Source organism: Malaclemys terrapin, chromosome 10 (genome assembly GCF_027887155.1).
Source record: "Malaclemys terrapin pileata isolate rMalTer1 chromosome 10, rMalTer1.hap1, whole genome shotgun sequence".
NCBI lineage: Eukaryota > Metazoa > Chordata > Testudines > Emydidae > Malaclemys > Malaclemys terrapin.
The window spans coordinates 83,200,347-83,227,861 of record NC_071514.1 but is presented as its reverse complement, the minus strand read 5'-3'; the positions used below and the strand labels follow the sequence as shown (position 1 = coordinate 83,227,861).

Below are 27,515 nucleotides of genomic sequence, written 5' to 3'. Positions count from 1 at the left end.
AATTTCATTGCACACACACAAACCAATGAAAAGTATTTCTAGCAATAATTGAAATTCACAGATAGGCAAAGCAAGAAATGCTCAGAGTTGGATTCAAGGATACTTAGTTTGTCTATTTTGACATGTTTTGCTGACGTGTGTTTTAACGGTTTATAAAGCTAACTCGTTGAAATTCAGCATCTGCTCTCATGGTCTGACCCACCCCGCATAATTTCCTACAACTGTGAAATTTTAAATAAATACAAATGTTTAAAAAAAATGAAACCCAGTGAAAGAATAAAAAATAAAATTCTGCCCAGTCTACTACTAAGCAACCACCATAATTTTATTTGAACTGAACAGATGCACAGCAGAGGAGAGTACTACGATAGTTACCATTTATTGAACGCTTTATACAAGGGGTTTAGATACACATTTTCACTTTTTTTTAAAAAAGACAAAACTTCAATAAAAAAGTGGTTTTGTAAAGAAAATAATTTAGCCGAACTTGGCACGAATAAGCAGTAAAAGCCATTATAAGCCTTAAATGTGCAAAATAAAATACATGGACATGTCAACATTTCTTCCCCTTCACTCCCAACATGGAAAGATGTCAAAGGGATTGTAGTCAGACTGTATTTTCTGCTGAATTACATTTCTCTAGTTCTACACCCAATTTTAAAGTCAACTGTTAAACTACAATTATGATAGCAATTCAAGTAACCCAGACGTGTTAGCACCCGTCAAATAGCCATCAACTGCAATACACCTGAAAGTTAAAATTTCTCTTTACAAACTAACTATTAATTTACATCATAAGAACCATTTCTAGTTTCTGTATAAGCACTTGGGATTGGAGAAATCCAGGAAAATGGAGAGTGGAGGTACTAATCAAAAACAAGTGGGTCATATACATAATTAGATGCCACATAGAGGTGGCATTCCAAAGAACACACACTATCAAACTTCTGCAGGACCATGAATTAAGAGTTTCCCTCATCCAGGAGCTGTTTGCTCCCTCAACAAGTCCTCTGCTGCTGACATCACAGGTCAGCATGCATGTGTCATGGTAGAGAACATGTCTGTTGCTCTCTCAGCACTTCCATAGAATAAGCAGCCCTGTAAGCATGTTAAGTTATATTCCATGAAAGCCAGATTGCAGAGAACTGCTAGAGTATGCACCTGCAAGAAGGAAGAAAGCGTTAAGCACATTTCGGCTTAAATGCCTCCTCCATTCAACACACAAGTCTAGGGTTGGACGGGATTTTTAAAAATTTGTTTGTCAATCAGCTCGTAGGCTGAAAATTTTATTGAGGGGAAATAACAAAAGGCAACCAATTGGGAGGTGTTATACAGCAGGTTAGAAAATTCTTGAGACCCTCAGAGTGTTACAATTTTTCCAAAACAGCTATGAACTTGGCAACTTCATGATCAGTCGTGGTACCAAGAGGCAGCTTCCGTAATCCCTGCACAGAGAAAAGAGGTGGTTAGAAGTTTTTATTGAAAAGAAGTTTTTTTTTAAATTCTATTTAAAAAAAAAAAAAAAAAAAAAAAAAAAAAAGGCACCCACTTACTAAAGTCTCCCAAAATACCTCCCTTCCAGAATCCCTGACTACCTGCTGGATTAACTGTTCCCTTTGTGCCCTCCTCTCACTCACACCTGTGTGCCTCCTTCTACCTGGTCCCATACACATGAATCCCTCCTCTCTCCACACAGTCCACGTTGCCAGTCTACTCTTTCCTCAAGATTACTTCTTCTGAAAGACCTACAACATTGGAACTCCCTGGAGAGATGTGTTCAACTAGATAGGACTAGGACTATCTTTCTCTACAAAAAACAAACCTTTTAGAAATCCAAAAAAAGGCCCATCATTAACAAGACGGGTACTAAACTTCGTAATTCAGTTTGCTTTCTGTTCCTCTCCAGTCTGCTTTCAGGGGATTGTCTGTTTAGATTGTTAGTGCTCCCAGATGAAGGCTGGGTTTTAAGTTTAATGTGCTTCATGCTGTAGACAGATGGCACTATGTAAACTAACACTATTCGTTCGGCAGAGGAGAAAACAGTTCATCTACCCTGGTGTGCAATGCTGTTCTGACCAAGCACTAGGAAATGTGACACATTGCAACCCAAGGAAAAATCACCACCATGGCAATTCCCTCAGCATTAGAGCCAACAGCCTTAAATCCAATCCATGGAAAGAAAGATGGACAAGAAACCTTCTAAGGTTTCCAAGATTTATTAAGACCCACCAATTCCTTTGTATTGTTGCTAGCTTCAACCTAACTATTTTATTTCTTCCATTTGCTTACAGAGACGACATGCTTTAACATGGGACGACAAATTTAACATTTGAGAACCACTGCTGGGGTCAGCAACCTGAGGTACAAAGACACTTACTGTGTTCAGAAAGTTGCAAAGATGCTTTGCCCATGGACACCTGAAAACAGATTTAGATTCTTAATCCACTTTCCATGGATGGACAGCCTCCTTCCCCATTTCAGCTACTTCATAATGAATGGAAAGTTACACTGAGAGCGTGACATTCCCAATATTTTGTTACACTTGCTAGTCAAATGCTCAAACTTCATGTCCCAAAATGTGGGAGAGGTCACCATTGAAGTCACCTTGACATTGGAGTACAACTTTGAACTTGAGCACATGTTGAGACATATTACCACTCTGCAAGCTGATGGAATTCAATAAATATAGCAAACTTGACAAACAAGGCTGTATTCAGACCTCCCTCATGCACACATCTACATCATCAGGCTCATGAAAGCCAGTGATTAGTCCCCCATCCCTTTTGCCATGTACAGCGGAAACAAAGCAAATGAGAAGCTCTTTAAGAAGCGGATAACTTAAGTGTCCCTGATTTCCTCTCAGAACAAGATTCCAGGAAGTGCAATTGGAACGTTATGCTACAGCCGTCTGCAACATGTTTTGCCTGTGAATTAAAAATTAAAAATTTGGAGCAGGCAACTTCTGTGCCTTCAGATACACAAACATTTGCTACCTTGTTTTAGGATTAATTCAATTCTTAAGGCCTGGTATGCCAAGGCAAAAAAAGAGCCCACATTTTAAAACCTTGACTGCTTTACTGCCAAATCTAGAAATAAAATATTGCAATCATACCAGACAAGGCTTATGCTTACCTGTGAAACCACTTTCTCTCTGTAACACATCTGAAGCATTTATAGCAATAACTGTATTCCAAAAGTACTGTTACGACTATTTCAGAAACCCTTCCCTCCACACCTAGTCACAGAGCAGATGATTGTCTCCGAATTTTATACACAACTTGAGGCTCCACATAGTTTGCCTAAAATGGGACAGATCAAGCATTGGTGCACCTTTAGCTCCCACTAGAAGCACGTCTATATTAAGGATGCAAGACTCCACACCCAATCTCAGTGGAGGAGCTGTTTGAATGAAGTGAGTCTTGCATGTTGTGCTCTCTAGTTTCTGTGGGACACACTTCCTTAGAAAGGTGCAGGGCCTTACTTTAGCGTTTCATTGAAACATGCAAAAAACCCTGATTGAGCTCCATATTGTTGGAATTGTTGCTGCTATTAGTGACCATCACTTTTCATTAAAATGACCAAATGGCCTTCCAGGGTCCGTAGCTTCATGGAAACTGCCCCAGGCCAGGGACCCCATGTCTTCCAGGCCAACTGGCTCCTCAGGCTGCCTGACCCCCATAGCTTGGGAAGCCAGCTGGCCCAGGCACCTGGCAGTCCTGGGTCCCTGGCCCAGGGGCAATTGCCATGGGGAAACTGCACCGGAGCCACAGACCCTGGAAGCTGCTGACTGAAATCGACATGATTTGTGTCAGTTTCACAGCTGAATAGAAACTATGCCTATTTCCTTTCAAAAAACACATCAGAATTTCCAAGTTTTGGCCATTTTAAAAATGTTTCTATCTACTCCCCATGAAGTTGGAAAGCGCCTCGGACTTCGGACCAAAGACATTACCACTACACTGAACACTTTATACAAAAGAGAGCGCTATGCTATTTGGGGGACAGGTTTCCAGCTATGTTTTAAGAAAGTTTGCGAGTTCTGTTAACCAAACATTTGTGCAGTATTAAGCATTCTTAGGAACCCAGTAACGTGATTAATAAGCTTTTCCTAAATTTATTTAACTAATCAAAAATGACTTCCACAGAGGATGAGCAGTGTCTATTAGCGGAAGGAACACCCACCTGTTTTCCCCAGGCAAATAGAAAACTAGTGAATATTATCCTGGTCATTGGTCATGTTCCTAAAAACAGACTACAGACTTCTTTGACAATAGATGGAATGGGAATGCAAAAAACCCTGAGGGGCCCATCAGGTAACAGGGCTTGTCACTGAAATATTGACATCAGAACAATTTTAAACCCATCAAATTTTTGAATCTCATTACTGGCTGTAACAGCAAGGATAAAATCCATAACAAGACTGTGTGAATGTTAATGGAATTATGAGCAATTCATCAGTGTAATCTTCACTGCTATAATCAGCCTGGTATTTGACTCCAAATATTCATACTTACATATACAGGTTCTCGCTAATTAAATGGATGATGAAGATGCCAATGGACTGCATCTTCCTATTTCTGCAAGTCAGGTACAGGCAGAGCAGTTCACCTACATATTGAGGACCAAGTTTTTTCCACCTGAACAATAAAGAAAATTGGAGTAGCAGGTGATGGCACTTGTATCTAGTTCTAAAAACGTATGTGGCACCATATAGAATTTGGTTCATTTGTTTTGTAGACCATTTCCTCTCTTCCCACAGAGTCTTAGATCAAAGACATCTTACCCTGGAGAGAGGAGTCTACTGAGTAATGCAGCTCAACTGGTGTCCTTGCCTGACTCTCATACAGCCACTGGTTGGAATACAGTTTTCCCAGTCTTAAAACTACTTCCCCGTGATCGAGAACCACTTTGAAAGTGAAACCTTCACCCCACGTGCACTAGAAGAACACGTATCCGGTATGAGAAGTCACTTGGCAATGCTTTAGGAGAGCCCTGCGCAAATACAAAATGCATATCTGCGGATGCAGATATCCGCGGAGTTGCAGGGCTCTAACAATGAGAGAGACCAACAGGGCCACGACCAGCGACTGGGAACAGGAAACGCAGTAGCAAAAGCAGCAGCAGGTCAGGCCATCGCTTGCAGGAAGGGACTCCTGTCCGGGAGTGTGTGAGCGGCTTGCACATACTAGCGTGACCAGTGACAGCCGCTGGTGAGCCTGGTGCCTGCCCCAGTGGGCAGGGCAGGGGGCGGTACAGCCATACTGGAGGAGCTGCCCGAGCTGGGCACTGACCCAACATGCTGCTACTTTCACCGCTGCGGTTCCTGGCCCGGTTGCTGGCCATGGCCCTGCTGGTCTCGCTCGTTGTTGCAACACTGCGGATATAAATTTGGTATCTGCGCAGATATAAATTTTGTATCAGAACCCTTTTTAAAAAAAAAAAAAGTTTGGCCATGTCTTACTGACAATTAGCTGCTTGTCTATAACCCCCCACCCCCCAACACACACAAGTTACATCTCTGGGGGAGAAGAGGGGGGGGGAACCCCACATCTTTGGCATTTAACTTTTCCCACAGATAAACGATCAGACCTCAACAAAGTGTTTACTCACAGATGCAACATTGTTGCCTTCTGAAAATTCAGATCTCTCAGAAGCAAGTTAATAGTGCCATGGAGAATGTGTTCTTCACAGGAAAGGCCATTTAATAATAGCCTCAGAGCCCAGAAGTTATTCTAGTAGGTAAAGAGAGGAATAAGCTAGTGAAGGAATTCTATGCTACAGTACCTCATTTTATTGGAAATCCCTGAAAAATAAACAGCTGGTCAAGTTTAAAATAGAAAGAAAACAAAATATAAAACTTGACAAAACGTGCGTAAAATTCAATATGCTGTTAATTGTATTTTAAGCATCATTTGTTTTAATTTACTAGAGTTGAAGATTCCTAAGACTCACCCCGAAAGCCAGTGTTATTTCTAGAAAGGAACTCAAGTATGGAAGGTCGTTTAGAAGCATCTGCTGCACTGCTTGCACTGTGAGGATAAGACAAGCCTCAAGCTGTAACTGAAGGAATCAGAAAAGATGTTAAGAAATATTTAAGGCCGGATTCGCCGTGGCCTTGTACCCTACGTTGGCATTGATAGCCGCTCACATCAGGCGTAAATTGCTCCCATTCTGAGCTAGTAGCGTTTTCCACGGACTTTGCCCAGGTGTCAATGATAACATATAGTGCAAGGCAGGAGAACCAGGCCCTCAATTCACATTGGGCAATATCAATACAAGGTGAGCTTGCCAAGAGCCTTCTGGACAAACTGACTGCAGAATAGATGGTTACAAAAGTCATAGAAACAGAAGAGATCTAGTGACGGGCAATAAGACTTGCACATGGGAAGGGAGATCAAAATTCTTTGCACTTCTGTGGTATTTTTTACCAAAGGTTCTCAAACTGCCTTACAAACATTAAGGCTCACAACAGCACTGTTAAGTAGGGAAAGTGTTGTTACATGGACCAAGAAAATCCTGTAGAAAGCAACAGAGTCCTGTGGCACCTTATAGACTAACAGACATATTGGAGCATAAGCTTTCGTGGGCATTCACCCACGAAAGCTTATGCTCCAATACGTCTGTTAGTCTATAAGGTGCTACAGGACTCTGTCGCTTTCTACAGATCCAGGCTAACACGGCTACCCCTCTGATACTTGACAAGAAAATCCTGACATTTGAGTTACACAATTAGGAAAGAAGTTAAACATGATTTCCTCAGAGGAAATAAAAGGAGTAGTGTTAATCAGTTTGCTTAGGTAAATGAATATATCCTAATTACTGATAACTTTCATCACGTTCACACTAAACAAATCAGGTACCATATACAACTCTCTGCTTCCTGATTATTAAATTATGGACAGCCAGGTTTTCCAACTATAGTAGATTTTACTTATTACCAACCCATCAGTTGCCATCAAAAAGTTGCCTTATCTAGCAGCAGCCAGTCAACAAATCCTAATACAGAAATTGAAGTCTGTTTATCCCCCTTTTGTAGATGGGGGAAATTGGGCGGAGAGAGGCAATCGTTGTCGAAGGTCACAGAGTGGCAGGAATAGATCCTGGGAGTCTCAGCTCCAAGTCCTCTGCTCTAACCACTAGACTGTGCTAGGAATTCCTATGCCACTTCCTAAAGATTCTCAGCCTCTCTCAAAAGCATTTAATACATTTGAATTGAAAGACAGCTATTTTCAAACCTAATAGTGCAATCAAAATCCACTATTCAAAACAATCACCTCCCTCATTAACCGTTACATACTTACAGGACCAGAAAAAATATTTGATGGCAGAGAAACATTGACTTTTGTCTTCAGTTCATTTAGAAGAACGCAAGATACAGACACCACCATCTGCAACAGGAAGTTATGACAGTCACAAGCAGAGCAAGAAAGAGCCCAAGTATTCAACAAATGTCAAACCGTGTCCAAAACGAAATTCTTTGGCATAGGGTGTTTTAATGTTTTCAGTCCCATTTCTGCTTGCTATGAGGTTGGTTATTCTATCTATGAGGAATGCTGTAATTGTATGGTCCATCCTCAGCAGTCCCCCTAAATGTGCTTGTATTAATGTAACTGTGCTTTAGGTTTACTGTGTTTAGAAAATATTCTGTTATACAAATATTGACCTTTTGTGTTATCCCTAAAGCACCTCCTTTCCATATGAAAAGGTTGAGACTTGACATGTGCCAAATTAAATTGATGATGTAATACAATGTGGATCCATTCCCAAGACTCCAAAATGAGTTAATCCCCGAACTGAAGAAAATAATTAAACACAAGGCAAAAGCTTCTCCATCGCAGAGTGGCGTCAGTTACCTCTTGGAAATCATGTGGTGGCTCTTTCAATGAGACAGGATTTACATGCCCATTTTTCTCCAGAGTAGTGCTACTACCCAAAACCATGATGAGGGAGCTCCAGCATTTTGGCTGAAACAGAGTAAAAACTTTCAATTAACAAAACCACAGACTTTGGTGAAGTTTGCTGAATCAGTCTTTAGATCTAAAGAAAGACTGAACAAGGTAAATATTATATATTCAAGTAAAGACAAAAGTACATAATATTTGGGATAAAAAATGGTTTCTGGCATGGTACACACCACAGAATCTGCAAAAAAAAAAAATCAACATTTTCTGCTTTATGTACCACAAACCAGAGTGAGTGAGACAGAACAGAGGGGTTTCTTCCTGCGTGACTCTGTAGTGCTGACAGTGAAATGGTAATATCTGGCCTGTCAGCAGGAAGTCACATGGGCAGGAGGAGCACAGATATTTGCAACAGTGTGTCCAAGATACTAGTTTCAGAGTCACTGTGCTGACCACACTCTAGAGTTATACATTGGAGTATACGGGGCTTGTCTTTTCCCCTCTTATACAGACACTATCCCCACTGTGCCTCACCTGAAGCAAAGGCTGCTCCCCCCTTCCCTCCACACACACACACACACCCACACACACCCTATCACAGTACAACAAAAGGCTTCAGGGGTACACCTTCAGATGGTGCAATTGTCATAGCTTCATTGATGTCAATGTCATGGACCATACCATGGACTTCTATCGGCTGACGATTAAAAACATTCAACCATGGTAAGTTTTATTTGCTTTGTTCTAGGTCAGGACACTGTGGTAAAGGTGGTCAACTTGACTTAGATTGCTTTTCCCTTTTACACAGTGTCAGAGGTGCCTGCAATTCTTCACCACTCCTTCCAGCCCACAGCTCAGGTTCATAGGTCCTGGAGTTCCAGTCCTTTTCTCTTCAAATTTCTTTTGACAGATAGTCTTTCCATCGCATCCTCAGTCTTCCATGTTTTCTCATTGTCTTTGGTGGTCATTCTCCCATTCTTATCACATGTCCAGCCCACCTCAAATGGGCACTTTCCAGCCCAGAGTCCCAAGTTCATCTTCCCCCTAATTTCTTCCATGCACACAGTCTACCCTCCACTTGCCTGACAATCTTCTCAGTATATTATTTTCTATGACCTGTATCTTGTTTTCTTCTATCTCCAGGAGACCCACTGTTTCCAAACCATACATCACAGAGGGAAAAAAAAAACACAGCACAGACTTCTCCTTTCAAATTTGTTACTAATTGCCTGTCCCACAGTACTCCTACCGCCCACACACACTGGGTGGTTCTTTTCAGTTTGAGATCTTTCTTGATGGCACTGAGCATACTTCCCAAGTACACAAACCTTCTCTTTGGATTCTGCTTCTCTCCTGAAATGTCAGCCAACAGCTCTTCTTCCACCTTCCTTAGTTTTCTGGGTTTACCTTCAAACCATGATCTTCAAACACAGATGCCCACTCCAATGCCATATTTGCCAAAAGGGCTGGACTGTCAGCTTACATTCATTTTCTCTGTCTCCCCACAGGCTTGGTTCTCCTACTAATTAACTCCAAAAACTAGGATGAAGAGAAGTGGATTCACAGCACAGTGCTTTCTCTCAAGCCCACCGTCACCTCAAAACTCTCCAAAATTACAATACTGTTACCACCTAAGCTCTTGACCCTCAATACAGCTCCTCGATCTCCTCCACATCTTGAAGTCCCCCTCCCATTCATCTCCATACTCCAAACACCAGCTCCCACTGTACAAAGTCACATACTTTCTCAAGATCAATAACTGCTACAATGATCAGAGGGGTAGCCGTGTTAGTCTGAATCTGTAAAAAGCAACAGAGGGTCCTGTGGCACCTTTGAGACTAACAGAAGTACTGGGAGCATAAGCTTTTGTGGGTAAGAACCTCACTTCTTCCGATGCAAGACATCTGAAGAAGTGAGGTTCTTACCCACGAAAGCTTATGCTCCCAGTACTTCTGTTAGTCTCAAAGGTGCCACAGGACCCTCTGTTGCTTTTAACTGCTACAATACCCTCCATTTACCATTCTTTCAAGTGTCTGTCTCATTGCAAATATTGCATTTGCAGTACTCCTTCCCTTTCTAAAGCCACATTGCTCCTCTCCTGTACACCTCTACCCTGTTATAACGCCACCCGATATAACATGAATTCAGATAGAACGCGGTAAAGCAGCGCTCTGGGGGGAGGGGGCTACGCACTCCGACGGATCAAATCAAGTTCGATATAACGCGGTTTCACCTATAACGCGGTAAGATTTTTTGGCTCCCGAGGACAGCGTTATCTCGAGGTAGAGGTGTATTTTCCTCCATCTTGCACTTCAACCTTGTCCCCGAAACCCTCTCAAGGCCTTTAAAGGATTGACTTAACATTGTCACGCCCTGATCGGTGTTTGAATCATTTGCACCATCCTCATCCTTCCAGAGAGGCACAATCAATGCTGTTCTCCAGTCATCTGGTAGCCACCTTACTCCAGTACCTCCAATTGCCTTGATCATATCCACAGTTCTCATCTTCACCTGGTGCTTTACCATTCTTCATGTTATTTGGTGTTTCTTCTACCTCCTCTACAGAGATGGATACCTTCTGAGACTTTCCCATAGTTGTCAGCAGTGCCTGAATTTGCAGCTCTCTTTTCATTTAATGGCCTTCAGAACTATTTTTTCCCCATACCTCTACCACTTCTTTAGGTGGAGTCACCACACAGTTCCCATTCGTCACACAGAGTTATTCATATTTTGTTTCTCTTTCATCAAGCCAAAAGCCAAAATTTCCTGCTGCCATCTTTCTGTGTAATTCCTCTTCAGCCTCCATTCTTACCTTAGCAACTGACTTTTTAGCCTGTTCGTATGCATTTTAGAGTGTCTCATTAGCACGAAACCTCAAAATTCTGAATATTTTTAATTTGTTTGTACAGACTTCCACCACCATCTTATTCTCCGAAAGCACCCCCATCTTACCACTAATCACGTTACCTCCACTGCCTTAATGAAACATTCTTTAAACTTCCTCCATTCTTCTTTCAATGACTTCATCGCCATTGGCAAAGGACGAAAACAAGCCTTCCTTTACTTTTTGGCAGAATTCTTCCTTACCACCCTGCTTCTCCCTTTACATAACGACCAATACAATTTCATCTTCTTTCATGTCAACTCACTGAAAACTGGACTACATCAGGGGACATCTGACAAAAAACGAACTGATGAGGTTCTAGTTCAATCAACCAATCCTTTGCACCATCTTGCTTTTTACAGCTTCACAGCGATCTCTGCTTTGTCACTGGACCCTGCTGTACCTCTGACGGACTGATCTCAGGGCTAAGAGCCAGGAACCCCCAAGTTTGACATTGATTAGTATGTGGTCTTGGGTAAACTGCCGCTTCTCTGCCTCAGTTTCCCCAACTGTGGAAAGGAGCTAATGCCTGCCGAGGTATTGAAAGGATTATCTTTTTGCAAATGTTTTGAAAATATAAGTACAGTATTAAAGTTTGGGGGAAAACCTGGCATAAAGTCAGAAAAAATAAAAAAAGCTGCTCAACAGTGTATTCTTGTATTAGACAAACAGTGGCTCTATAGAACAGAACTGTATAGAAACTAACACCAGAAGCATAAGATTAACCCAAACACTCACATTTCTGTATAAGGACAGATTGCAGTAAAGGAGTTTGAGCGCATGCTTAATTAGAATGGAGTTCTTCACAGGAGAACCTAAGGGAGGAAAAACGTAGACACCTCCTTAAGCCTGATAAAAATGATGGAAATGAAGTGCATATTTAAAAAAAACAAAACAAGAGGCAGATTTAATTAAGTACAGTAATGTTTTTACATGTATTTAATGTTAAGATTTGTGTCACGGTTATTTTTAGTGACAGACAGGTCACAGGCAATAAACAAAAATTCAGAGGAGCCAGTGACCTATCTGTGACATTACTAAAAATAACCAGGGGGCAGGGCTGTGGGTGGGGTGGGGTAGGGAAAGAGAGGGGGGAGACTGACAGCATGAAGCTGAAGAAGTTACAGAGGTCGGGTAAAGTCACAGAATCGGTAACTGCCGTGACCTCATATGTGTAAGGATACAATTTAAACACCAGTAAAGCAAAGAGGGGATAGAAATGAGAAGTGTCCACGCTACTTTACAATATTTCATGCCACAATTCTAGGTTCCAGTCATCAGTTTAATATGCTCCCCCAGAGTCCTTAGGGACATGTACAAGCAATTAGGGGGGAGGGATAGCTCAGTGGTTTGAGCATTGGCCTGCTAAACCCAGGGTTGTGAGCTCAATCCTTGAGAGGGCCACTTAGGGATCTGGGGCAAAATCGGTACTTGGCCCTGCTAGTGAAGGCAGGCGGCTGGACTCTATGACCTTTCAAGGTCCCTTCCGGTTCTAGGAGATAGGATATCTCCATTAATTAAAGATACTAAAACATATCACATGGAATAAATCCTCTCATCAGGTACAGAACGTTTACAGTACATGACTATTGTGCTTAAATATCCCATGCGCCTACAAATATCACCAACTAATAGCTACTGAGTGGACTTGTGTGAAATAAGCTTGGGGTATCAGACTCGTTCCTGTGGGGCAAGTCTGTGTGTACCAAGGTCTATTATCACAATAGTCTCAGCAGAAACCCTCTAATAAACCACAACGTACACAAAGGCAATGTATACATTGCCCACATTATCCTGATATATCCGCCTTGACCTTGAGCAAATGCCTTTAGTGAAATGGGTCTCAGTGTCTCCACGGTCCGTTCACTCATTTGCTCAAGGTCAAGGCTGACACATCATGACAGTGTGGGTAACATATACGTTTATGAAAGGGTTTAATACTCAGCACTTTTTAACAAGGCAGTCCTTTAGAAAAAACAAAAAGGAGCTGAATGGCTGACAAGAGTTAGCATCTGTGTAAGTTAGAGCATGGTAAAACAAAGTAATTTCTGCTTGAGTCTAAAACTTAAATAGCATTGTTCCTCACCAACACTTATGTACCATGCTTTAACCCAGATAATTTATGGCTGAGTTGGAAGTCCCATAAATCTCATGTTAGATTTAATCCAAACAGATAACCACACACAACCATAGTCAAGTGGGGTACCAAATGGATAGAAGCAAGAAGCACTTCAACGAATAATACTTGCCAATTGAAATCCACTCTCCAGGGTCATGAAAATTATTTCCACAGGGAACACTCCCAGTTCTGAACATCTTTAGGTAGATCTCAAACTGGAAAGGGGTTATCCGGCAGGCGGTACAGCATGCAAGGTTATTGAAGGGAAGCAACAATGAATGTACAGCACTAACGAAGTCTCCACTTTTGCACAAGTAGAATGGGATTTTATCTCTAAGCTTTCTTAACCTGGATACAAGAAAGGATTGCAGATTTGATTTTTGTGGATGCCATTAACAACATGGAAGCATTACCGGGATTTCCTTTGAGACCTCTTTCCACTTGGCTTCCCAAGAACTCAGTTTGACTCCAGACTTCGTCACTCAGGTATCTTTATTTGGCATACAGCAACGCTACACTGAGTTGATTAGACTCGAATGAAGGGGGTGGATGTAGGGTACATCACAGATCCAAGGTTACAGAGAAACCATCTTCCTTTATGTACCTTTACAGATTTCATTACATTTACTATACGCTGCGTTACACATTCTGGGATTGGCTTGGTTCCTTTGTAGGAACCAATCCCTTTACAGCAAGCTTTGCCCACGCATCATCCATGTTCAACCTACTCTTTACAATCCCAACTTACCTTGTTCGTTGTTATTTTGCTCTTTGTAAATGGTTCCCTGGTTATTCCTGTGACTGCATCCCATATTCACCACAGGGATATCATTAGGATAGGATTATAACATAATTATGATGCATCTTGTACAAAACGTGTCATGTGAGGTGTCAATGGAAAAGTTATGGTTTGCTGAAAGGTTATCTTATTGTATGCATGTATCATTTTTGTATCTGGAGTTACTAATAATGACTATGCATCTGTATTTCACACGTGTTTGCTCCTGGGTAACCCACAAAGTAGCTCACATCCAGCACATTGGGAATGAACTATTTAAGGTAATGGCCCATCAACCAAAAAAAGGCCACAGGAAAAGCTTAGCCTTACCTAATAAGCTTCCCTGTGGACACTTCAGCCAAAATATGGGTAATGGATGCCATGACTCATCGAAGCACGCAAGGGCATGTAACTAAATCATGTGATATTGGACTCCATTTTGGTGCCTACACTTTTCCACAAACTGTGCTGGGGCTTGTTTGGGACAATGAAATTCCCTCCACATGAAAGAAGCTTTAAAAAGGGGGAAGTGACATCACTTGGCCTCACTCCCTCTACAACACAACACCTGAGGAACAAAGACTGAACTGGGGAAGGAGGTCCGAGGCGGGAAAGAAGAAAGCCTGCCTGTGTATGGAAGCTTGGTGGACTGTTTGTACTATTTAACATGGTACCCTGCTAGATTCAAATCCTTTCTAGTTTGTAAAGCTTAGATTACCTAAAAAATAAAACAAAATGCAATCTGCTTTGATCTGTATGTTCACTACTTATAATAAATTTATTAACTACAGAAAGAGATTAAGTGGTTTTATATTTTACACCTAAAACAGCGGGTTTTGCTAGAAGCGTTTGGGGAATCTGCTCAGGAACAAAAACTGGTGCATCCTCCTCTCCGCACCGAGGGAGGGGCAGACTGGGTAATAAACTTATACTGGCCAGGCTTTTGACCAGGGCAAGATGGTACAGTCCAGGGGTGCAAGGCTAAGGAGCTATGGGGAGTTGACTGCAGCCTCTCTATTGTTAGTTCATGAGTGGCTGAGGAGAAGCATTCATGTAACTGCAGCTGGGTGTGTCCCTGCCTGTGTAAAGGTTTGAGAGAGTGCAGGACCAAGAGCTGTCTGCAGCTTGCCACAGTCTTCGAAGTGTGAGAGGAAGCCCAGACTGGCATGCCAGAGGGCTCAGCGGTACCCCAGTTCCAGGGTGCACCCCAGGGAAGTCTGTCACAGTTCCTTCCCCTTATCTTAGTTAGTTCAAACATTCTATTTTAGCTCACTGACCCTTTTACCTATCTTAGTTAGCACAAACATTCTGTTTTCAGCCTGCTGACCTATTTGTCTTCCCAATTTGGTCTTCCAAGACACATGCCTCCCCCATGCTTACTCACTCATGTCAACCCAGGCCTACAAATGTTATAAAAAAAAATATATCAAATCTGGATCCTACTATGTTTACCAGCTAATATTTGTTAGTGATGCAATGTTGTGTTCAGCAACTAAAACAAGTCTGTCAACCAGAATAATTTCTTTTAAAGTTGTGATTTTACTGAAGATTAGACACACACAGGGGAAATCTTAAAGATAAAAAATAAAAAAAGCCACTTACCCTAGAGTGTCATTGCATTTCACAGCTTTCAAGTAGCGAACTATTTCCTTATAACTAAGGAAGGGAGGAGAAGAGGAGGCATTAAATTTTGAGCAGATGAATGAGGAATACTGATGAGAATTAATGAGACAAAGCAATAGCTCCCACATAGAAGACATTTATGTACAGAAAAAACAAAGGCCTGGATAAAACTGCTGGTATCTCGTTTTCCGATAAACCCCAAAAGTACTGAAGTCCCTGGACAGATAAAAAACAAACAAAAAAATGGGCAGCACCCACCAATACAGAGTTATTCAATATTTAAGTCTAGGAAAATGTCACCACTGTGGTACTGGCTGTGGAAACACCAGCTGTGTAATCAATAGGAATTTACCTTCTCTCTATACCAGGGGTGGCCAAACTGTGGCTCTTTCACGGTTAAAGTGCAGTCCCAGAAGGACACCCCCCCCCCCCCCATTCTCCGTCTACCAGACTCGGGGGCTGGTAGGGGAGCTTGGGGCTTCTGCCCTGTGGCAGAATGATGAGGCTAGGGGCTTCTGCCACAGATGACTGGTGCCTGCTGAGGCATCCCCTACATGAACCTTCAATCCTGGTCCTGTACTTAAGCATGATTGCCAAGCTATACAAGCTACACGGGGCGAATGTGATTTGGAAACTTCAAAGGCTACTCCCTATGCAGCACCCACTGAAAAACAGGAATTAAGAGGATACGTGTGCACGCACATGGGTATAACGGAGAGAGATAATTACTAGCTTTAATAGCACCTATGCCAGGGGTGGCCAACCTGAGCCTGAGAAGGAGCAAGAATCTACCAATGTACATTGCCAAAGAGCCACAGTAATACGTCAGCAGCCGCCCCGCACCCAGCACCTCCCACTCCGCCGATCAGCTGTTTCGTGGCGTGCAGGAGGCTCGGGAGGGGGAGGAGCGAGGGCCTGGCAGGCTCAGGGGAGCGGGGGGGAAGGGGTGGAGTGGGGGCAGGGCCTATGGCAGAGCCAGGGGTTGAGCAGTGAGCACCCCCACCCGGCACATTGGAAAGTTGGTGCCTGTAGCTCCAGCCCCGGAGTCGGTGTCTATACAAGGAGCCGCATGTTAACTTCTGAAGAGCCGCATGCGGCTCCGGAGTCACAGGTTGGCCACTCCTGACCTATGCTATGCTTCCCCAATGGACTTCCCAGTGGAACAAATTCCAAAGGAAGAAACCACTAACAGAGAAGCCAGACAACGAGGGTTGAAATCTGGGTTCTGGTAGCAAGTGCTGTGGCAGCATATCAAATGAGAGGGTTGACTCACATGACTGGGGTCCCAAATCATTCAGATCTTTAATTGGACCATGAAGATTTGTTTAGACAGAACCATGAACATCAAGTACCTTGAACTGTCCTTAACATTCAAACTGGATATGAATACAAAAAAGAGGAACAGAGTTTTCTTACAAAAATGGATACGAAGTTTTGAATGAACCCAATTAACATTTAATTGGAAAAAGCTTTCATTCTATCCCCAATGGCAGCTGCTATTATAGGATCTAACCTTTACAAAAGGTAGAGTCAGTACAGACAGCAATTTACCCAGCAAGAAAATGTATCTTTATACACTCTTTGAAAGAGTCATTTGCACAGGTCCCAGACGTATTAATTGTATGTTCATAGACCTATCAAGGTTTTATCAATGTTGTAAGAAGTTTCAGAGACAAAACCGAAGAGATACTGTTAACATTACTACTTATGGCCTTACAGGAAGCAGATCAAGAATCTCTCTAATAATTCACTAGCTTTCTACAGTGCCTTGCATCCAGTGATCTAAAAATGCTCTGTTAACATCAATCAAGTCTCACAACACCCTTGGGAGATTGCTTCTACCCATCTGTAAAATGGGGATAATGCCTGAGGGGATAATCTGTGGAAGAGACAGGAACAGCTCCCAGAGTCCTAATTTCTAGTTCCTTGCTCAGTCTGACCCACCTCCCAGAGCCAACCCCCTGCAGTGACCCCCCTTCCCAGAGCCAGCACCCTGTATCTCCTCCTGCACCCAAACTCCCTACAAGCCCACACCCCCCCTGCACCCCAACACTGCCCCAGCACAGAGCCCCCTCCTGCACCTCAACCCCCTGCCCAGAGCCCCCTCCCACACTGCAAACCCCACGGTCCCAGCCCAGAACCCGTACCCCCTCCCAAACCCCTACCCCAGCCCGGTGAAAGTGAGTGAGGGTGGGGGAGAGCGAGCCATGGAGACGGGGGGGGGGGAAGGAGTGAGCAGGGCGGGGCTTTGGGGAAGGGGCAGGATAGATCCTGGTTTGTCCTTAAATTCAAAAAGTGATCTTGGGCGTAAAAGAGTTGGAGACCACTGCTCTAGCCAGTAGAACAAACCACGCAAGAGAGAGTCTCTCATCACTGTGCCCAGATTAGAATGTCCCATACCTACCAAGAGATTTTATTTTAAATGCCAGGCATCTGGCCGAGAACCACAGTTGCCAACTTTCACGCGGTAAATAAGCACCCCGACTTTCACAATAAGCCAAAAATCAAGCTATCCCATTTCAAAACAAGGCCAAAACAAGCCAATCCTTAAGAGTCCCAACACTCTAGGTGACTAGATCCCCCCGGCGTGCAGTCTGGAACTGTGGTGGGCCCTCTGTGCACCCCTGACTCTCTCCCCTTCTTTTCCCTCCTCCCTCTGCTTGCCGGGAGCCGATCAAAAAAAGAAACAACAAGCTATAAGCCAAACAATCAACAAGCCAAAAACTAGCCAACAAGCAACTCACAAGCCAATTAAGCCAAAACCAAGCCCAATTTCTGAATTTTTTTCGCAGGTTTGACATGTCTGCTGAGAATGCCTGGGGGTTAAGGAGACAAAAAAAGGAGCAGAGAAGAGAAGAAGGAAGCTTCCTTGTGAATTGTGCATTTTAAGACCAATAAGGGTGTCAGAAGCACCTTTGGATGGTCTTTATAAAGCATGAAGGAAAAACATTCATTACACGTTGTCAGTCATCATTGGTTTAAAAAAAAAAAAAAAAAGGTCACACCCCACCCCCACCCCACCCACCCCGCAGCAATGTTAGGTGTTTGAAAGACACCATGCTCTATAAAGCGGATATGATGCAGAATGCAAGTCCTCAAAAGATGGATAAGAACTTACTGTCCCTGGTTTTCCATTTTTTCTACTCGAGCCTGTATGACAGGAAGTACTTCCCACAGAAATACTTTCTTTCCTTTCTGTGTTCTTTGACCAGTGATGTTCTGGCCTTTTAAGACAGTTGTCAGTAATCCATGATCCCATGGCACCACATTTAGGCTGAAAATTAAAGTTAAAGAATATTATTCTAAAAACTATTGCAAGGTACTATAAGAATTCACAAAACAGAGCAAAGAGACACCCATATCACTGCAATACCACAATTTTTCTTTTTTTTTTTTTTTTTTTAAAGTGTTAAGGTTTGGTGCAACATGGACTGCTACAGTATTTCTAAAGGTTATGACTCATTTCAGAAAATTAACTTGATGGACCCCACGTTAGTCATGGCAGCTGAGTGAAGCTACTAGCACCAATTAAGCTAGTTACTAGCAGACCTTGGTGCAATACATCTCCAGTATTCAGGACAATTATTCATTAGAAGAAAATTGTGTTGGAATAGATATTTGTGTAATACGATTGGGTTGCTACAGAGATTGTATTGATCATGACAGACTAATCCTTCTTGCTAAGTCATCATAATGCTCACAATATATTTGACGCAGTAAATCTTGAGTTTGCTAAACTAAAAACATCTTAGAACTTAGACCACATAACCATTGCATCTAAAAATGGTTGTTTGCAACCCGAGCGCTGACAGTTCTAATTTAAATGTCCACAAACCACACAAGCATGACACCATGTAGCTTTTTCCAAGGAATTTCAGTAATTTTGTTTGGACGTACCAGAATATTAGCCAATGTTTTGACAATGTGTGTCTTATGGAGATATGAGATATCATAAGGAATGCTTACGGTCACTATTACAAACAGCTTCTGAACATTTCCTGTAGTGATTTCTAAAGGCAAATAAAAGTAAGCCTGATGCGGCCCTGCTGTTTTAAGCTTCCATTTCCCAGACTACCAGTAAAAGGAATATTTAGTAGGACACTATAACTAGTTTCTATTAAACCACACGCCAGGCTTAGTCTCTGGACAGATTTCAAGAGTTCAGGTTGTTGTCCACAGTCTGTTGTAGCAACACATTAGAAATCCCAATGGATATAACATGTAAATACTCCCTTTCACACTTGAGTACATTTAAGTCCACCGAGTAATAACATTTAGCCAATAGAAGCAAAGGACATACCTATTTGAGAAGGAATAGCAGTGACATGGAAGTGAGATAGTCTGGAAAAAACTAATGAACTTTTCATATAAAACTTTTGGAAAGTCACACAGCACGAGCATCCTCTGAAGTTGTGTTGTAATCCTGCATTTACAAAAATAAACTAGTTTTAAAAGTCAGTGATGCGAGTAAAATCTTTTGAAGCCAGCTGAATTGTTCACTAGGTCAGTTTCTTTTCTGATTAGGAACAAGTCTATAGTGTTTTATAAAAAAATTCGAATGGATACTTTGGATTAAAATTTAGATTTTGTATAAAAACAATTTTACAAGATTTACTGTGACACTACACCCTATATTCATCATGGGGGTATGGTTATGAAATGATTATGACAGAATTATGATGCAATTTGTACAAGATGAGTCATGTGAGGGGTCATTGGAAAAGTTATGATTTGCCTGTGTGAATACTGGTGGAAATGCAGGACCGGGAGCGGTCTATCGCTTATCACAGCAGCGCAGTGCTGAGAGGGAGCCAAGGCTGGTGAGTCAGAGGTCTCAGTGGTACCCCAGTTCCAGGTGGCACACGGGGGGTGGGGAGAACCACCATCACACTTACAACCAGTGTAAGTCTTCGGTTTTTAAAAGTCAAGTATTTATTGTGGGGTTTTTTTAATTCAAAGAGCCTCACACACTGTTTGCAACATAAACCCTACAGCATCATGCCAGTGTGTACCAAACTAGATAGATCATTTGTAGTCAAAATTCAAAAAAAACAAAACAGAATAGTGGTAAAAAAAATTTTTTTTTGATTTAAAATTTAAATTTGAGATTAAAATATTTTACTTTAAAATAAAGAAACTGTCACTGTCCTTTTAAATAAGTAACTTCAAATGCCATTACAAACAAAGTGTTTTGTAATAGGTATGTAGCAGCAAGTAGGAAGTCAATTCTGACGTGAACCATTGATATTGCAAGAGTGGTGGTGAAAACGCACTTGATTTCACGGTTTCTGTCTTAAATGGGAGCTCCTAAACAAATCAAGGAAAACTGGAGGGCAAAAAATAAAATAAAAAAAATCCTATTTCATGTTCCTTCGGGATCATGTTTTTATTCTCTTGAAGCCATAGTCATAACCAGGACTCCCTTGCGCTAGGTGCTGTACAAACACAGAACAAGACAATGGTCCCTGTCACATAAAGTATACAATTTAAGTGATATGGCATTAACTTTGTAAAGAATTATTTCCCTAATGTAAAAAGCAGTCATTTAAAATGAGGACAGATGTAGGCTACACCTGGCCATTGGTTTAAATTACGGAAACAGTGGGAGGGAAAGGATTTAAGTCTTCCCAAAAATCAGTTCTTAGCTTTGTGGCTGGTGGATTTACTGTTAAAAGTAAACTGCAAAGCTAAAGTAAGAATTGAGTTAAGCAAAGAAGTTACATGTCCCCATTCCTCAGGCTTCAGAAGAAATTTAGTAGAGTGGTAAGTTTTAACTAACCTTTTCTACTGATCTATCCTGGTTTATATAATACAATTGTGTAACATTATGGATACAGTTAGTATTACTTAGTGTTAGAGCTATACAATTCACCTTTAAGGAATTCTAGATCAGGAAATTTAGATTTCAAGCACCAAAGCTATTTTAAACCCTTCAGTAACTGAAGCTGGCCTTTGAGGATCTGACGTGTTAATGTACTTTGTAACACAACTATAGAAACTTTGCAGCCAACCACCATCCCATTGACAATGAATCTCACACCATACTAAGCAAAGTCTTACCTTTCCATTAGACAAGGTACAGCCGTCCTCAAAGATGCAGAGACACCAAGATTTTGCAAGTTCCTAACACAAATGCATTAGTTTAGTGCTTACATATTCTTCCTAGGACTGGTTTTAAAGCAATCAAATTGACAAGAGAAATCAGTTACATAAACAGATGACATCTACCCCACTGAACTTTTTGCAGCGTTATAACATACTCAATGCATTGAGTACCTTCTACAATTAATATTATCTGTATTACAATAGCGCTTAAAGCCCTGACTAAAGTGAAGGCATCTATTGTGCTAGACACTGTACAAATATAGAACAAGAGATAGCTCTTCAAGGCAGGGGTTTACAAGCTCAACACACAAAACAGAGATGGAAAATTATTACTCATTTTAAAGATAGGGACCTGAAACCGAGAAATAGAGTGACCGGCCCAAGCTCATAAAAGAAGTCCAGATAGTAGAAGTTGCAATCCAATTAACTGTTCGACCATCCTCCCCCTTTGTTTGGGATTTCCAACTTCTCTCCCGTTTTGATTTAAAATTATTTTAAGCTCTGCCATGATTCAGTTGTAAATCACCTGGGGCCACAACTGTGGCCAAGGGGTTTGGGGATTAGCTGGTGAACTGGAATACTTACTGAGCAGGGTCCTTATGAAGTGCTATTTCTTTGGCTGCTCCCAGGAGCATGACCGCAGCAGCTTTAGGTGTCTCTTTTTCTGCCTGATTTAGAAATGTTGTTACCAGTGCAAAAACGCCAGAATACCTAGGAGAATGAAAAGTCCTTCTAGTGAAGTAGATCTGCTCTGAACTGGTGTGCCAGCAGGAAAAGCATTTGCACAAAATACTATAGTTAGCATTTAAATGGACTGGTCACGATACTTCAGATGCTTTCAAGGGAAAGACACAAGTTGTTTAAAGTAAACCGCAACATTTAAAAGGAATGTATTGGGACTGAAATTGGACCCTCCACCCCAGGAAAAAAAAAAAAAATCTAGTCAGGAAGCCGAATTTATAATTCATGGAAGTTTAAAACTAAACAGTGAGGAAAAACTGTTAAATCTTTGGTCACACAAGGACAGACACTAAAGTTTAGGGTTTATTTATGGATCCTGGTCTGGCCTAACTGGGGAAGGGGAAAAAAAAGCGAGTTTTCTATGGCACGGTTTAGTTATTAACCTTAGGTTGTCATGAGTCTAACTGTACTGGAAAGCAAATCCCTGTGAATTAAAAAACATTCCTTGGAAATTCACTGAACCTCTCATCAGTTACCTGTATATAAGCTCCACATGGCGCTGTCTGCAGATATTACATTGCCCAGGTCCCCGTTTTGGGTGACAGAAACATTCATGTGAATTGGGAGACACTCTCTCACCAACAAGATATTTGTTATATTCCACTGAAAGTTCATGGACAAATTCTATCAGAAGGTTTCCTGGGGGATTGAGGAGGAAAGAGTGTCGAAATAAGCTTTCTTCTAGAGTGTTATGCCCATAAAAAGTCCTATATATTATACAATAAACCTCGCTGATTCTGGGACAGTACAAAAGCATAATGCTTACCACCCTGTCGAAGGTCTGAATCTATATCTGTGAGGTCCAAGTTGAACATCACAAGAACACCAGCCAAGGCCAAACCACGCTGGTCTTTCCAGAATGTGCTTTTGTTATGTGCATTGCAGTGACAGTGAGACGGGGCTGTCCAGTTTTGGCACTGTTTTATGAGGGAAAGGGGGGAAAGGAAGAGGAAAAATTGCATTCAAGTTAACCAAAACAAAAATTAGTTACGATCCCTTGCTCAGCAAGGTCAACATTGCATTCGTATTGCTAGGTATCTTTTATACTGAGCTACTGCATATTCATATGCAAACGTTAGCTGATTTTACAAACTGTACAGTAATATACCTGTGCCTGGAAAGGCATAATCTACACTATAAACCTCCTTGATAAATCTACTATGTCAAAATTACAAAGTAGTACTTCTTCTCACACATTACCAGACCTAGACTAAAGAATATAAAACAGCCAAGGTCTGACTGGTTGTGAGCATGGAGATTTCAGTTCTATTTACTCTTTAATACGTTTCTTTCAGTTGATCATTCCCAGTGTACTCAAAATCCAAATTTAAGATACTGGAGCGTGGATTTCAACCAACAACTGGAAATACTATTACAGGAGAGGAATTACATGAAAAGCAGACTGATCTAGAAAGAGTGAGAACTGGATCTTAGAAAGATTAAGCCTTTATACTTGTGTAACTAACTCACAGGAATGTTGTGAGGCTTAATTATTTGGTACCTGAAAAGCACTGTCATCCCTGGATGAAAGGCATATAGTTTAAACCCAAAAAGTTTAGTGAATATTGGGGGTGGGGGGGGGGGGGGAAGAAGGGGAAAAAAATCCTGAAAATATTTTAAGCCACTTTTGAGCTAATGAACCATTTTCTATAGAACACGTGGCTCCATGTTCAAAACTTCCCTAAAATCTTGGTAAAGAGCTGGAATATTTTGATGAATTACACATTGTTAAAATTTTAGCATTTTTTTTTTTAACCTGTCTGCAACAAAAAGTGGAGAAATCTGAATACTTCTGATATCAAGCTAATCCGGGGGGGAAAAAAGAGGAATCAGAGGTTACTTCCACAGAAACCACAATGCAAGCCACCATCATTGTGTCCGAAGCAAACAAGAGCTACACCAACTGAGAATCTGGCCCCCATAAGTTTACAGAAATTGCTTCCAGTAAGTTGTTTTAGTGGCAATTCGAAGAGAGAATTATTGATGTTTAGGAACCTATGTTAAAATACTCAATGTTACATTATTTATTGTTTTAATTAGATCCTGTATAAGAGGACAGGATACTGGGCTTGATGGACCTTTGGTCTGACCCAGTGTGGCCGTCCTTATGGTTCCTATTATACAGTTCACTTTGGACAACTCAAGGCTGTGTTTCATAACTACACCTCAAGTCCTTCCTTACCTCAGAAGCTAGTTTATCACAAATGTAGCAGTAGCACTGATGACAGATATTGGCATTGTTCTCAAGCGGTGAACGTGTTTCACACTCTGTTCGCCTGTAGGTTGATAGAGCAGAACACTATTTATAGTATACACTAAATAACTGTTCTGTTCCTCTTCTACTTCATGACAGTTTTTCTGATTATTAAAATCCTGCCACAATTATTTAACACAATCAGCTAATAAACTTACACCGGTAAAACTTAATATATAGCACTAAAGCACTAATAAAAAAAACAAAAAAACCCACGGTATTTTAGAATAGCATGTGGCCCAGCAGGAAAGTTGAGACCTTGCTTTGTGCCCTGATTGCAATTATATGATTTAAATTGTCTAGCCATAAAAAAGAGGTCACTGATATGGGGCTTTCAGACTCCTCTATTGAAATTTAGTACAAATTAAATAAATGCACACAAAATCTCAATAATAAAAGATCTGGTATTACTCCCTATAAAAGGGGAAACCCATAGTATCCACTATGCTACTGAACATACTCAAATGGGTGTGTCATACAGTCATATCTTGCATGAGGCATCACTTTCCCTTGTTTACAGAAAGTTACTACTAGTTCACATTCCTCATCCACAATCTCTTCAGCTTTCTTGTCTTCCAGAATAGGTTTTTCTGTAAAAAGGGAAATACATTGTGGTTTATTTCAGAGTAAAATGATTTCAGATTTAGTTAAAACCCAAACTAGCTATTAGCTTTTATTCATTAAGCATGTTGGGGCAAAGACTGTCTTTGTTCAGTGTTTGAACAGAGACCAGCTCAATGGGGGGTTGCTGGTCTATGACTGGCACCACCACAACAGAAATTAAAGGGGTTATTCACATTGATACAGGACAGGCATTGGAAATCCTACTGGTACTTTGATACCACACACCAGCCGCATTTAAAGAAACTGGTTAACAACTTAAAACTACTTTGTGCTTTAAAAAAAGTTAACATTTCTGGAGATCTTACGTTGAATGTTTTTAAAAGATGTGAAATACTAGGAGAACCTTGTGCTTTCTCTGTTTTTGAAAAAGATCTCATTTTCTAACAGCATAAGCACCAATATCACACAGCTTGTCCTTGTATTAGTGACCCTCCTGATTCTCCTCCCCAGTTTGTTCACCTATTAAGTTATTACGGTATCTGCTGCTAAAGCCCGATGAAGATATCCTGCATTTCAACTACTTCTCCACATTTTAAACTGAACAAAAGGAAGGATCATTAAATGGCAAAAGATGACTACAACGGTTAACAAAACCACTTAAAACAACTTTCCTTAAGTATACTTTGCCCTTTAAAGGAATTTAATGTAATAGACACCAATTTAAGAGAGACACGGTCCACTTAAAAAAAAAAAAGGATGAGTTTTATATGCATATTTTGTACCTGCTTTTGGAACTTGCTACAGCAAATATTGCCATAACAGAGAAGGGAAATGCTTATTTTTCCAGTTTGTTTAGTAAGTGCATTTACAAACATTTTGTTTGTACCCTGTTTTATTGCTGCCCCTGGTTAGTCAATTTTCTTTTTTGTTTTTGTGGTGGTTATACACTGCCACAAGACAGAGGAAACACCCTCACACTTTGATTATTTTAGAACTACAAACACTGGCAGGGAGACTCAAGAGCAGTAGTAATACTTAAAACAAATCTGAACTAAAAAAAAGTCTCTTTGCAGAGACTTACACAAGGCAAAAGCACAACACTTACGCAATGGTTCAACTAACAGGACTGAGTTCCCGAGAGGACTCTCAGCTTCATCATCACTTATCAGGATCACACTTTCCTCCTGCGCACCTCCTTGTTGTGGGCCCATGATACCTAATATCAAAAAGAGAAAACAATTTGGGACTAGAGGAGAGAAACAAACTTTGCTACAATACATTGCTCTTAGTATAGAGCTTTTCATCAAATGACTTCAAAGTGCTTTACAAAACAGGTCAGTGTCATTATCCCCATTTTACAAATGGGGAAAATAAGGCTCACAGAGGGGACGTGATGTGTTCAAAGTTGCCCAGCAGGCCAGTGGCACAGCTAGGAATAAAACTCAGGTTTCCAGAGTCTCAGTGCAATGCTCTATCACCTAGGCCACCCTGCTCATCCTAGGAGCCTTTAAAACCCACAGATGCTTTGGCTGGCAGCTCAGAAAACCTTATACAAACACCACCCACAACACCGAAAGCCCCACATGAAGGTAACTAAAAAGTTTTTGTAAAAAAATATTTGGACTTCTGACTCGTGATTTAAACTGTTCCTGCAGAACTAGACCAGGAAAACTAGAAATGGGCTGAAGAGACCATTCCCCTCTCCCCCCCACTGTCCCCGACTCCCAGACCTCCCCCCACTCTCTCCCCATCCCCCAGACCTCCCCCCACTCTCTCCCACCCTTGTTGTCCCCCAGACCTCCCCCCACAGTCCCCAATCCCCTCCACTCTCTCTCCTCACTGTCCCTGACCCCCCATTCTCCCCCCACTGTCCCTGACCCCCAGAGCTCCCCCAGTCTCCCCCCCACTGTCACCACTCTCTCCCTGCACTGTCCCCGACCCCCCCACTCTATCCCCCACTGTCCCCGCCCCCACACTCTCCCCCCCAGACCCCCACACTCACTCCCACCCTCGTTGCTCCCCAGACCTCCCTCCAGTCCCCCCCCCCACTGTCACTGCCCCCCCACCACGCCCCACAAACCTCCCCCAACCCCCGCGCACCCTCGCCGGCCCCCTCACACAGCGCCCACCCCGCCACTGCCCTTCTGCCGCCCACAGCGGCCGCCGTCGCTTTCAAGTCTCGCGGCTGACGCACCAGGCAGGACTTCCGGAGCCGCGACCCCGCGCGGAGGCCCCGGGACGGGGCGGTGGCACCGGCGCTTCCGCCAGGACTTAACGGAGCCGCTACGCGGTCACGTGACGGGCGCCGCGGCGGCCATATTGGCTCCTGGCGCCGCTTGCGGAAGGTTCCATCTGAGCCAGACGGGGGGGGGGAGGGGTGGAGTATTGCTAGTGCTGGGCCCTGCAGGCCTAGAGGCGCCGGGCCATAGGGGGCAGGGACACCCGCTGGACCTGGTCCCCCCAGAGACCTCATCCCCCCCCACTCCTCACAGCCCTGCCCCAGCCAGAGCCCCCTCCAGACCCCTCACCCCCAGCCCAGAACCCCC

At 42.2% G+C, this 27,515-nt stretch overlaps 1 protein-coding gene across 1 annotated transcript; it reads right to left on the bottom strand.

Moving 5' to 3' along the window:
* Nucleotides 1–363: 363 nt before the first annotated feature.
* On the bottom strand, nucleotides 364–27,258 carry LOC128844240 (uncharacterized). The gene is made up of 20 exons (XM_054041785.1): nucleotides 27,164–27,258; nucleotides 26,075–26,185; nucleotides 24,866–24,995; nucleotides 24,334–24,427; nucleotides 22,918–23,068; nucleotides 22,628–22,790; nucleotides 21,996–22,121; nucleotides 21,366–21,428; nucleotides 19,606–19,728; nucleotides 18,424–18,579; nucleotides 15,285–15,338; nucleotides 13,035–13,252; nucleotides 11,524–11,600; nucleotides 7,854–7,964; nucleotides 7,302–7,388; nucleotides 5,953–6,060; nucleotides 5,611–5,732; nucleotides 4,515–4,637; nucleotides 2,378–2,417; nucleotides 364–1,445 (listed from the first exon to the last, which is right to left on the bottom strand). Exons 2-20 carry the CDS (start codon nucleotides 26,178–26,180, stop codon nucleotides 1,368–1,370), a joined length of 2,130 nt encoding a protein of 709 aa, XP_053897760.1. The 5' UTR covers nucleotides 26,181–26,185; nucleotides 27,164–27,258; the 3' UTR covers nucleotides 364–1,367.
* Between the last annotated feature and the right edge of the window lie 257 nt (nucleotides 27,259–27,515).